General features: G+C 32.7%; 1 protein-coding gene across 1 annotated transcript; it reads right to left on the reverse strand.

The window, feature by feature from the left end:
• Positions 1-1,225: 1,225 nt before the first annotated feature.
• On the reverse strand, positions 1,226-14,114 carry LOC143054113 (cytochrome P450 2C9-like). The gene is made up of 8 exons (XM_076227017.1): positions 13,582-14,114; positions 6,361-6,586; positions 5,707-5,833; positions 5,070-5,220; positions 4,538-4,674; positions 4,032-4,128; positions 2,429-2,635; positions 1,226-1,707 (listed from the first exon to the last, which is right to left on the reverse strand). The coding sequence occupies exons 1-8, from the start codon at positions 13,955-13,957 to the stop codon at positions 1,526-1,528; spliced, it is 1,503 nt and encodes a 500-aa protein (XP_076083132.1). The 5' UTR covers positions 13,958-14,114; the 3' UTR covers positions 1,226-1,525.
• Positions 14,115-14,698: the final 584 nt, after the last annotated feature.

The following is a 14,698-nucleotide window of genomic DNA, read 5'->3' on the forward strand; positions in this document are numbered from 1 at the left end:
GTTCTATATTTTTGCTCTCCATTTTTTTGCAAAACCTGTTACATTTTTATTTTATGGGTTATTGTTGAAGGTCGTACGATGACGACGTATGGTTGTTAACACATACTTCCTTTGGTTTCTTATGGAAATTTGTCCATTGACAACAAACATACCACATCATCTACTTTATCTAAGTATTGTATAAATTTATTACAACGTATTTTGGTGATCTTGCAAAACGATCGTAATCCCGAAAATCGTAAACATATTTTCTTATCTTAAAAGGGGACAAGAAGGGTTCCAGTAACAGGCCAATAAATAAGATTACAGTTAATGTTAAAAAAAATAAAACAATAGGGGTATTTTTTCTCTCATAATAACCGTAAACAGATTCACAACAATGTCAATTTCAAGAAAGCACACAACAGTTAATTAGTCAATAACAGTACAGCATCAATGATCTTGAATATATGCCACTTTTAACTAAAATATAAAGGCACAGAACCAGGACATAGGAGCACAGAACCAGGACCGTTTTTCTTATCACCAGCACAGCGTCAGGACAATTCCGTTTAACGAACTTGCACGACTTTTGCAATATAATATTGTTGTAATATACTTTGCATGGTACTTATGACGCATCAGAGAAAAATTAAGCAACAAAACAGTCGTTTTATTGCCGTTCTGATACAATGTAAACAAACCCACCAGCACAGAATCAGGACCCACCAGCACCTGACAGGACCAAATCACCAGCACAGAACGTTCTCTCGCAGGACAACCATACCTACCGTGAAAATGTTGATACGTCGATGCTGATCTGTAAAGTTATATGGACGTAACTAAATTGAACATGTAAACTCGTATATACTAGGCTGTTAAACAACATAAGAAAATAGTACACTCACACCATTCTTTACATGTAAACTCGTATATACTAATAATAAGATAGTACGGTCACACCATTCTTTACATGTAAATTGTATCCATAAAAGTATCATTACCGTAGTACCATAAACATAACCATGCGTATTTTGGATTAAAAGCATAAGCGATGACTTTACAAAATATCCTGGATACCAGGCGTGTAAATTTATACATCAGAAAAACGTTTCGTCTAATGAAGATTGACTAGTGACGTTCGAAACAACACCAACGATTGTGAAAATGTTATTTATAGAGACATTTAGAATATATCTATGATTTCTAACTTATCTATTACTGTAGTAACAAAATATAAATCTAATTTCAATTTGCATAATTTTCACTATTTTATATACTTCATAAGGAATTACATTTTTCCTGTATAAACTACTGTCTTAAGTCTTAAAATTGACTAGCTAAAATGCTTTTGTTGCTAGATAACAATAACATTATGATAAAACAAGATCTACATGAAGCAGCAGACCATCATAACGTTGTGTATATTTTAGTTGTTGGTTAAATACATTCATGAAGATGGAACGCCATGCAATCAGAAAGTACTGACTCATGTTAATAGACCAATCTTAACTCATGAAATGAAGAATGTTCTAGATTCTTGGTGTTAGATAGGTTTAAAACACATCTCAAATGGGTATGGTTGACGAGTAACACCTGTCTGCTCTCCGTCTGTAGACACACAGTCATCTTTGTTAACTGTGGTGAAATTGAACCGTTGAAGGAATGAAGTGAAAAACAAAAACACTTCGTTTGAAGCTAACTGTTGACCAATGCACGTCCTAGGACCTATGTGAAGAAAAGTGAATTATTAGTTCAAACAATAAACATTACATTACATTTTTTTCAAGTAAGGTGATCTAATGTTGTCTCACTCTAAACTGAAATAACTGTTAACATCTTAAAAAAAAGATTATAACTAATAAATAACAATTGTAAAGGTGCATTTTTAAAATTTAATCGATCCTTTCCAAGGAAAAATGTTGTATTTTAATACACTATTCACTGACCTGACCAAGAATTTTTTTTCTAATTTATGCTTTTTTAAGGCAAACTACATTTTTATGCGATGAAAAAGTATGTGCCAAAGATGAAAAATCTGCCTATACAAAAATGAAATCAAAAACAAGGAAAATGATGTGTTATGTACAGTGAAATCTTGATATGTTGCAATCAAGTAGTAAGCTGTGTCATTCGAGATATTTGTTCATCAAGAACGAAACATTAATGCAACACAAAATGAAACAATTACTTTTACAGGACAACATTTCTAGGAATTATGTGGTAGTCAGATAGAACTTGAAAAAATCAAACACATACAATTCAAATCACGTTAATTTATATAGACCATTTATTCGAATTAATGTTATTGCACAATTAAAACATTAACGCAACTAGCTTTTTTAGACAAAATGAGGAAAATACGGAAGAATATAACAATAGATCAGAAAAATTGTACTACAAAACCTTTCTTAATGGTTAGCACTTTCTTAAACTAACAAAAGCTTACCCATGGAAAACGGACAAAAAGCTTCGTGTTTAATCAGCTCTCCCTTTTCTCCTAGAAACCTCTCAGGTAGAAACTTTTCTGGTTCTTGCCATTGGGTAGGATCATAAAGAACAGACATCAAATGACACAATATTACAGTTTGTTTTGGTACGAGTTTACCATCGATGTACGTGTCTTCTAGTGTTGCATGAGGTGTCGCAGCTGGAGCTGAAAGAAGATAAAAAAATACCTGTATACTTGTACTAGCAACGGAAATACCTGTATACTTGTAGCAATGGAATTACAAATACCTGTATACTTGTAGCAATGGAAATACAAATACATGTAGCAATGGAAATACGTGTATACTTGTAGCAATAGATATACCTGTGTACGTGTAGCAATAGATGGCACTACGAAGCAGGTGATAGTTTTGATATACCGAAGCAAATGTAGTCTTTGAAATAACGAAGCAGAAGTTGGATTTGAAATAACGAACCAAATGAAGTCTTTGCTATAAGGAAGAGACATAGTCTTTGTAATAAAGTAGCAGACGTTGTATTTGACATAACGGAGCAGATATAGGCTCTGGCATTACAGATCGAATGTAGGCTTTGACATATCGAAGCAAAAGTAGGCTTTGACATATCGAGATAGAAGTAGGATTTGACATATCGAGGCAGAAGTAGGATTTGACATATCGAGGCAGAGTAGGATTTGACATATCGAGGCAGAAGCAGGCTTTGAATATCGAGGCAGAAGTAGGCTTTGAAATATCGAGGCAGAAGTAGGAGTTGACATATCGAGGCAAAAGTAAGCTTTGACATATCGAGCAGAAGTAGTCTCTGACATAACGAGGCTTTGACTTTCTGAAAACATGGATTTAGATGCATAGCTTCTGGTCTTATATTTATCATCTTAATTTGTTTTGCTTTCTTATAATCGTTAGAACAGATATGGAAATTGATTTAAAAAAGATATTTCTGATTCTTTTTTTTTATAACTTTTCGTAGGTAACTATACAATATTTTCTACATATGGATGAAGAATTTTATATTTTGTGCGCCCTATAAGACAGTACCAATTGTGCAACGTCTTTTAAGTTTACGGGTCACCATCTCGAATTGGTTGGACGATATGATATGTCTGTGTCTCAAATCACTAGCGTCGTGTTTTTGAAGTCTACGATATTTCGATATCGGAATAGTTGTCTTATCTGAACCGCCTCGGTTTTCTCGTGGTAAAATGCTTACCTCCAGTGCGGGAGATCATGGGTAAGAATCCATTAGACTTTAACATTGGTATTTTCTCAATCTTATTAAAATATCGATCAATATTAACTCCGTTTTAGATACGCATATAAGTATAACGAAATTAGGGATAAGTACAGGAAACACTTACATTATCGTCGCACAACAGTTATACAAACTAACCTTCTCTACGCATAACAGGTAACACTTACACTATTGGTGCGATCCCCCTAGATTATAGGATTGTAACCGTGATTGCCTAATCGTAATCGTTCCAATAGAAACAAGATATATCAACAATCATATGTTTAAACCAATCAACCCTGGCATTAAATACTATCTATAAAGTGTAATACATTCACGTAAAGACCTACCTACAGCTGCAAGTCTTTGTACTTCATGTATTGTAGCCATAACGTATGGAAGTGAGACTTTGTCCTTAGATGATGGAAATCTACCATCCCCAATAACCTATGATGATAACAAAGGCTATTAGTATATATTTTCGTAAACTGGTTTTATTATTATTAGCTAACATTTGTTTTAGAGCTATATCTTTTCCATTTCTATTTGAATTTTTAAATTGAAATTCTTTTATACGTTTACTAAATATTGAGAGCTAAGTATCAAAGTGCACTGCATAATCGCGTATTGCTTAAATATCTGCATCCATTCCCTCATAATCAAATAATTCCACGTCAAATCTGATACAGTTACAAGTCTACTAATAGATAAAAGAAGAGTTAAAAGTCTTAAGATATATAAATAGTAAATACAATCATAAAAAGTATTAATGAAAAACAAATTTAAAGAGAAAGCAACAACCTCCAGGCTACCATAGTAATCCTTTCATCAAGCCTACTGGAATAATAACACTCACTTTCATCACTTCGTCTCTACATTTTTTCTGCACCTCGGGATATTTAAGCATATACAACATGCACCAGGCAAGGGTGACAGCTGTGGTATCCGTTCCTGCTTGGTAGATATCTACTATCGCTTGAAAAAGAAAGTCCTCTGAAAAAATATGTATAAAATTATGTATAATTTCTTCATCATTTGCTGTACGTGTAATTTTATACGGGTCGTTTTAGTCACATTTCGCAATCCCTCTCCTATCTTCATTATTACTTTGCAATATCGTCAATGTCAACGATGTAGGAAAGAGTATGAAACGATATCTACAATGTGTACAATATCGTGTCGACATTGTCTACTTTGCGATATCGTCAATGTCAACGATGTAGACAAGAGTATGAACCATATCGACTATTAACTACTTTGTGTTGTCGACAATATCGGTACAGCTTCGTACATTGGACAGGAAGAGTGTGCATGATTTAAAATTTACAAATGCACATATTATATTTAATGGAATTTGCTCAGTTTTAATGCAAGTTAAGATTAAGAACCTGATATTTTCGAATCTGGTTTTCCCTCCTGTTCCAGATAAAGGTCAATAAAGTTCCGAATATTATTTGGGTCAAATGAATCTCGCTCCTTCTCCACTCTGGAACGCATATACGTTCTGACAGCTGCCAGATGTCCAGCAACCTGGGTGTTCTGTTAAGAAAAAAATAAAACAAAATTATTAGTAGTTGCGTTTTGACGTTCCTGTTTGACTGGAAAACAAGGGTTTGTATTTCCTTGAAATAAACGTTTAGCGTCAAGCTGTAAATTTTCAGTGTGATCCGTTAGTGCTTTTCAAAAATAAATTCATTCTCATCAAGAATAAAAAGAATATTATCTGATGAACAACTACCTAGATATATGAAAGTTTGCCATTGTTGTACATATTGATTGAACATTGGATTTATTAATCGCGTAATTAAACTTTTGTACTTATTATATAACCTAGGTGTCAGCACTGAGGTTGCGAGTTCGAACCCCGCACGTGGCAATTTCATTCGATTCATATCATAATTGGATGGTTCATTCTGCCTCCATAAAAAACAGGTCGGTCAAAAATAGCCCATAGTGCTGAAAGTGACGTTAAAACACCAAATATAAAAACATGTATTTCATTTTTCCCTTTAAGGAAGTACATACCGTATTCCATGGTTTCAGTTTATCAATAATTGGGAAGAAATTCTCAGGAGCACCAATGGTAGCAGATTTGAATATGAAATAAATGTGGTATAACATCTCCTTAAAGTCTTTATCATCATAATCGAACCTGTTATAGACAATAATAAATAAAAAAACTAAATTCGAATTATCAATAGAATTCTTTCCTTATCAAATATTTTTTTTTATCAAAGTTTATCGCTTTGTATAGTTCGTGAAATATGAATGGACTATCTTCCAGAATAGAAATAAACATGATATAAGATAAAAAAAAAAAAAAAAAAATATGCTAAAAAGTAAAAACTGACTTTAAAAAATTAAATTAAAAAAGGAACAATAATAATAATTTTGTGTCAATTTGTTACTTAAAGTAAGGATATATTATAGGTGTTATTTAAATTTAAAATTAACTAATCTCTGATATAATTTAGTACATTTTTTTCTGATTTGTTCATTCTGTTTTATATGAGATCACTAATATCATCATAAGGATTAGGAGTTTTGCCCAATGATGAAGGTCTCGATCCAACCTGAAGAACAGCAACCAAAGCGCCGACCCTTTTCTTTTAGGTTTTACAGTGCATGAATTGACTTTGTGAAATGACTTGATACGCAACATCCTATCTTTTTCATTACCTTGATCCAAACACTATATTTGATATAATATTGGAAGTAGCCATAGGAAATACTTTTAGTACGTCGACAGGCTTCTGGGGATATTTGGAAAACTCGTCAACTAGGTATTGAACTTCCTCGTGTATACGTTCATCTATTGTCTTTTTACCTACTCCAAAATCTTTGAGTGCAACTACTGTAAATTTTCGTCCATCCGACCATGTTTTACCATCACTGAAGAAAATACCTGTTTAAAAGAAACTCTATAAGGGACGACATCAAAAGATCGATGTAGGATAAAAAACTTAAATCGAATAGTTTGGGGGTGGGGTGGTCAACATTGCTGCAAGTTTTTTTAATCTAAAATCGATTTTACATATATCCATATAGGTTAATCAATTTTTCCCAAATTAAGTTAAGAAGGGGGTAGGGGGTCAGCGAAAAAACTATGTGAATTAAGTTTTTTATCCTACATTGAACTTTTGATGTCGTCCCTAAATCTGCTGTTGTCTTCTCTATGGTCGGGTTGTTGCCTCTTTGACACATTCCCCATTTCCATTCTCAATTTATTTCATTCGGAGGTATTCACAATTGTTCCATTATTTCATGTGCTACATTTTGAGTAAATTGAGGTTCAAATTTCAGATATTTCCTAAAAATACGGATTTGTGGACGTATTTTTCCTTTCGATAGAAATACATAACTTTTTTTGTTTTAAAAGATAAACACGATCTGTTTTTTTTTTTTTTTTTTGTTAAATTATTTGTAATTTATGTGTGATATAAATATTGCATAAATTTGTACATTTTATTTTTACAGATAACTCAAATTAATCAAATGATCATGAATGTCGGGAAAACCCGTCATTTTTTGCTGTATATTAATCAAATTTTAAAAGAATTGCACTATTTACGTTTTCATGAAAATTGGTACACATAATCTTCTTACGTAATCAATTCAATTTGAAATGTTTTTTTTTTAAAAAGAGGGTTTCATGAACTCGTTTTTAAGTTAAATAAGTTTGAATGATAAAAATCCACTGAAAAGTGCATCTTTTCCCGATAAGTCACCGAAAATAACGATTTACGTTCGCAACGTCATTACCTCCCCTGTAACTATCGTTTGCCCTTAACAATAAACTCATCATAGATACCACATGGTTGAATTTTGTATTTGTGCCAGACGCGCGTATCGTCTTTAAAAAATATCACCAGTCAGTTGGAAAGCAGGTCACGGTTTGACCTAGTCCAAATATTATGACGTGTTGAAAGGCTATTATAATTTTTTTCTTTGACGCCTAATTACTTCGTCGAAGTAAGGCGTCAAAGAAAAAAAATATAATAGCCTTTCAAGTAAGGCGTCAAAGAAAAAAAATATAATAGCCTTTCAAGACGTCATAATTATTTAGACTAGGTTTGACCCCAAGTTTATCAGCAACAATGAAGTCACGTGACCGTGAAAATTCAGTAAAAAACGGACGAGACAAACCTCATTTTTACTCACTAAATACTATTGTCGTAATAAAAACTTATTGATCTAATTAATCTTGAGTATCCATAGTTTATTCTCGTCAAAGCTCACACATCAAATCAAAGTCTTTTATTCTTTATTCTTTATGCAAACTTGGAGTTTGGGTGAAAATTGTCAAGTCTCCTGATCGAAAAATCTAAATATTTACGAGGAAACTAAAAATGATGGGCTGAATTTAAATTTAATAAAGCATCTCATTAAGGCGAAGTGTACGTAATTGCACGCCTCTAGCGGAATACGGGATTAAAATCGTTCGTCGTTAGTTACGCAAGTTATCTCCCTTACTCCAAGAAAGGACACACGAAAGAGAAACTACTTTCTGCGGTCTATAATGAATCCAACAAGCACGCCTGTGCTGTCTTAAACCTCATAGAAATTATCTAAATAATTAATTAGAAATCACAGCATTCTGTACGTTGTTCTGTGTGCAGCCTGACTTAAAAACACTGTTTTGTTTTTTGTTTTAGACGCGTAGGAGAAGGCATTTCGTGTTTATGATATCAACAGAAAGAAAAAACGCCTCACAACAAAATTATGAACAAATAAACAAATAAACATGTAACAAATTTTCTTCTATTGATATCAAATTAATTAAAATGAAACCTGAATTGACCCAACAATATCGTTTTAAAAAGCCGTAGTCTTGAACGAAAAACACAGTACTCAACGTAAAGTTTTATAATAGGTTACAAATAATTAATGAAAGACGTGTGAATTTAATTGTTTAATCAAAAAGACGTTGAAATGTTCGTATTTTGTGCAATTGAAAATTTAAGGACATGACTTATATTCATATAAGAAATCAGACGATACCAAGAGAATAATTTAATCTCTAGTGCAACACTTACAAGTCGGAAGAACAAAGACGGAAAACAAACAAAAAATAAAAAAATTATGCCCCAAAAATTACTCATTTACTTAAAAATTCTAACATTTATCTTAAAATAAGTAAAAATTATGTCATTCAACTCCCAGTTTTCAACTTTTTCTACATGTGCAGAAAATAAACAGGTGTCTTCTATTCCGTCCGCAATTTATGGGAAAACTAAATCTAAATTTAGAACCATATTGAAATTGAAAGTACACATGTAAGATAAAATATAACATGTCATTTCTTCTTTCATAAATTCCAATTTCGAAGAGATATATAGCGAAATCTGTTTTCTTTTATTTTGCCTGTGTGCATCATTCAAAATTAGAGAATGTAATTTTGAAGTATCAAGTCTCAAAGATTAAGAATGAATAGAATATAGAATTGCGAGGGGGGGAGGGGGTAGGACCTTTATCAGAACTCCGGGATCCGGGAATTCTTTTTCCGAATTTCGGGTAGTCGGGATTTGACTTTTTTTTAATTTGGGACCTCGCCGGATTTCGTGTTTTTAAGCCCGGGATTTCACGATCTGGATCCCTCCTCCCCTCCTCCCTCTATTATGGTTAAAGAAAATAGGTCAGGGAAGTTTTGTGATACTTGTAACTGCAATTTAATATTCAGTGGAATGAGCGGTGAAATATGTTCAGACTATTACATTTCGATGTTTTTTTAAATTTAACCAAAGTTTACTGCAAGGGGTGTTTAACGACCTCGATGATTATCCATGAGGATCTCGCACTCGGTCAGCTCTAGGTTTTCACCTAGTTCATTATCATACAAGAATTTAGAAGCCTGTGGTTACTAGTCTTATAATATGAGATTTTGGAGTTCATATAATTAACATTCAACATTTTTTATCGAATATTTCAAGGCTTTTTGACTATCAATGTTGACCCCCCCCCCTTTTCCAATTGATTGGATAAAACGAATGGATTACCGCCCCTATTTCAAACTGAAGTCCTATAAACTGACTGGTATTCGAATTTGTTAAAAGAAATAATTGGTATCTCTATTAATTCAATACCGTAATGCCAAAAATTTGTTTCCGCGAATTCCGAACAGCTAGAAATAGAAGCCCTTTCCATGTCCGATTTTCTCTCACACGAGAAATGTAACATTCGTACATCAGCTGAAAAATACGACTGAATTATTCGGGTTACAATTTGTGTAAATCCCGAATGCACATAAAAGTAAAGGTCCAGCCCGACTTTCGGAAATGGACTGTTGTAGATTTCAGATTGATTTCCAGAAATAAAAATCATACAAAAATGTTTCACGCAAATATTCGTCTTCAGACGTGTAAAGTTATACAACGGTTACTAGCGGTCTGGATTGTGATAAAAAGAAGCGCATGCGATGCATAAAATATATAATGTCGTGGCTCAGGGATGTGTTGAATTATAGAGATGCTTATGCGGCACAAAGATAAGATTAATTTACCCAAATGTACTAAGAATTACCACACAACTTAAATTTACTTAAATATTGATTTGTTATCCTGTGCCAGACAGATGGCTGATATTCTGAGAAGAGACGTTGATGAAATGAAGTTTTATGAGAACAAAGATTTTGAAAACACGTCGCAGTGTTTAGATTTTAACAAAAAATAAGGCACCGAAGTCGAAAATAGTTCTAGTTTATAATGAAGAAATTGTCAACCGTTTTCTAGCTTGGCGATCTCCGCACGCACCCGAATATAATAGACAAATACAATACAATAGTACACAAAACGTGACATAAAGAACTTAAGACCGAGCAACACGAACTCCAACAAAACGGTATATATTTCATACAAGTATTATGGACTATATGAAGCGTCGTAACTGTTGCGGCGACGTCAATAACGTTGTCGTTGTTTTTTGTTCTTTTTACACTCAAGATTCAACTTTAACAGGGTATAGCTTGAAAAGTAGCACGGTTGCTAAGGACTTTCTTTGCACCAATCGATTCCTCAGACATTTTAGAATCGTCTCATAAATTTAAAAAAAAAAACGATTGTCTAATATAATAGAAAATCTTGGAAATGTAACAATTCCTGCCGAATTTCACGATTTTCCCTATATATCCTTTGTAATTTTGGTGTATGATGCTGTTAACTTCAACAGCTCGTATCTCAAAAACGAAAACGGTTACCCCCTTTTTTTATTTTATTTTCCGATTTATTTTTACAAGCAGAATCTACATGTAAAATTTTAAAAAAATCCATTGTGTAGTTTAATTACGTACACTTCGCCTTAAGACAAACACTCGATATGAATATCTCGGCAATAGAATGTTGGATACGCAAACGTCAAATTGTTTTCAAAACGAAGCGGTGATTTTTATGCCGATTTGTGCAAGTGGTTATCTCCCCTTAATTTCACCAGTCAAAAATAAAAACCCAGCAAAATGCATAAAAATTAAGAAAGGACTTGCCCTACTCTACAAAAATTAGAAAGAAAATAAACGAAACTCGATTTATAACTATGTTATGATAATATAAAGAAGAGATACTTCCCTATTTTTCAGAGGACTAAATGTAAAAAAATAAAAGACAAAATAAAAGTAAAAAAAAACAATTTCAGAAATGTGGATAATGACACCTACATGTAAAACTAAAAACCTAGCTATACTAAAAGAAATTAGATCTGGCGGATGAAATATACTACATGTAATTTTTATATGTGGGATCCTTCCTAGCAGAATTTTTTTAAACACTTCTGATAATATTTAATGCAATAAAACATAGTTTATAAAATTTGAATAATCTTTCTGAAAATTGATATAATTATTAAATAAATAGTACTGATCATATATATTTTATATTCTATAAAGTGTGACCAAGAGTCACAACACATTTCTTCAAATTAAGAGAGCCTTTAAACTCAAGCCTATGTTTCTTAGTTGAACAGTAAAATACAGAAAAGGGATTTATAAGTTTTATACCAAAAAGATTGACAGAAATTCTGTAAAAAAAATATGATTTAAATTATAAGTGAAAGTGACACAATTTTGGATTTCAGAATCATTTATATTATTGTAAAATTAAACTACTAGGTTAGCTTGTACAGTAGCCCTTTGTCTTATTTCTCAGGGTATTTTATAGATTATGAAAGTAAACTTTTTTGAAAAAATGGGGCTTCTTCTCTTGAACAGGTTGCTATATCAGCTGCTTTAATTACATGTTTATAAACAAAGTATTGTATATATTCTTTACCTGAATACTAGTAATAGGAAATGAAATGAAACTGGTGGGACAAATTTTGTGCATTTTACTTCAATAATGATCAATGATGCTTAAATTTGACAAGAATTTGCCATTTGAATAAATTCAATTTTGTAACGTAAGGGTACCCAAATTGCACCGAGTACCCAAATTGCACCTATTTAGAAAAAATAGCAACGGAAATCTTACAAGATTTCCTAGAGACTAAACAATTTGTATTTTTATGATTTGATACTATGCACATCTTTCAACATAGGTAAACATATTTAGATATACACTGAACGTTCACAGTATTTATCAACAGATGGACTGTTTACTGAAAAAAGCAAAATGTACGAAAACGTCATCATGCGACGTCATCAAAACGTCATCTTTTTAAAATTAGCAAATACAATATATTATAAGTATCCATTTCGTAAAATATGAAGAGTAAGCATGGACTAATATCCAATTGTTCAAAATATTTTAAGAAATTAAACAAAAGCTCGGTTATTAGACTTTTAAGCATGGATGCAATTTGGGTACTCCTCATTACAGAATCATGGATAGTTTGGAGGTTGATTCAAACCAATTTTTTTTTTTATGACTCAATATGGATTAAAAATTAAATTGGTGTACCTATACAATAAAGAAGGATAGGGCTACAAAATAAACGCATTAAGGACATTTATTTATTGATCATAAAAAAACGTAGGTAAAAAAACTGTCAAAATAGGTGCAATTTGGGTACCGTCACGTTACATATAGTTATGGTAACATGTTTGACGTTCAATTGCAGGATGACAATTTTTTGTTCTGAGAGGAGCATTTTAATGGCAAACTCTAATACTTTGAAATTGAGGAATGTTGGAAGAAGGGAGAATGTTAATTTTCCATATTCACGGAGACCTTACAAAACTTGAAATTGAAACGATTTTCTTTTTAGTTGTACAATTCTAAAGAACTCTGATCTGTTGACTGAAAAACAAATCGAGAATGGAATCGGAAATGTGTCAAATTGAATACAGCGAGAAAATCCCAAAGGCGGATGTAGTGGGCAGGGAGTTTGGGCCACCTTTTTTTTTGAAAATAATTGTTTAAATATTTATGGAAGCACTGAAGCATGACTGGTGCGGGTTACCTTTTTGGCAGTCAGAGTCCCCCCCCCCCCCTTCCCCGTCACACACACACTCCCCTTCCATCCGTAGGAAAATTCTGGATCCGCATCTAAATCCCGCACCCGCATCAGCACCTACAGGCAAAATGCGCTTGGGTAACACATGCATTACATGTAACTTGGAGATGAATATATATTTCATAACAATGGGACATTTAAAACAAATGGTTTTATTAACATGCTTAACTTGTTTTTTTCCTCGTATATATATAGGGTTTTGTTTTTGGTAGTTTGTATGAATTTTATCAAAGGGACTCTTATGTTTCCTAAAAGTGAACATGCATGCAGTGTTGTCCGGAGTTCGATCTTTGTAATGACATGTATTTTGCATTTACTGTCATGACTTAAAACCAATTATTGGATAGTTCCAACCATCCTGTTCTTATGACTATTAGCATGTATAGGCCAAGGTGCTAGTGTTGGAATATTCAAACATATTAATATATTTTACAATAATATTTCATGATTTATCTACTTTACCTGTCACTTTAGGAAAGAACTTTTTAATAAGATACATCCAAGACGGCCTGAACTTGGTTTTTTCACCATTGACCAATAAAACTTCCCGAACCAGCTTATAACCAAAACACACAAGTATAGGTTGTGGACCAAATCGAAGGAATACCATGTCGCCATATGTTTTCCTAAACTCCAACAATCTTTTTCCTATATCTCGCGCACCCGCAATATGTGGGAGGTTTCCAACTATGGGCCAAGGTGTTGGTCCCGGAATATCTACTCGCTGGACAGTGAAGAAGTAATTCAATATTATATAGCTGACAATTAACACGAGTAAGAATGTCAACACTGTTGTAAGGTCTAACATGCCTAACGCAGTATAGAGTTGGTGTAACATAACGCTAGCCGTCTCTTAATTATAAAATTCACTTAAATAAAAACCGGTTAAATAAAATCCAGTTTTTAAACATAAATGTAACTGGGATTTCGTAATGTCAAATCAATTTTTCCACAGCGCTGCCCAGGGGGGTTGTTAAACTTGACAAACAAATAAACGAGAACTGAATGAATTAATAGCTAACAGTAAGTATAAACTAGTAGTACATTTTATCAAACAAGGTCATTTAACATGTTTAATGTCAACATTACACCTTTTCCACTATATAAACAAATCGTAAACGCTCAGTGTATACATGGTATACGTAAAGATGTGTGTGCTTGTGACGTTGTGTAATTGCAAAGGTTTGACAGAATAAAGATATATAGACAAGAAAAATGTATGTGTAATGTGATGAAGAGGTTTCAACGTACATGTATGTACTGATAGGTCAAGTATATGACCTTGGAGAGATTAAATGAACTTGGAGGTATAAAATGAAAATATTCGGAAAGTTTCATTATATTGAATATAATTGATATGAAAAAAATAAACTTTTAAAGTATTTTAAAATTTCAAGATCTAATGAATAGTAGCAACCCGTCTGAGCTAAACAATCTGTGCAAGTTTATAAGAATTATTATTAAACATGTTAAATGCCTAGAATCTCCTGGGTAATCACTTTATGTCTCTATTTTACATTTGTATTTAAAATTTATACTATGTTAATTTATTTGTATATGTCTCTGTACCATTGTACTT

Source organism: Mytilus galloprovincialis, chromosome 12, assembly GCF_965363235.1.
Source record: "Mytilus galloprovincialis chromosome 12, xbMytGall1.hap1.1, whole genome shotgun sequence".
In the NCBI taxonomy this organism is placed as follows: domain Eukaryota; kingdom Metazoa; phylum Mollusca; class Bivalvia; order Mytilida; family Mytilidae; genus Mytilus; species Mytilus galloprovincialis.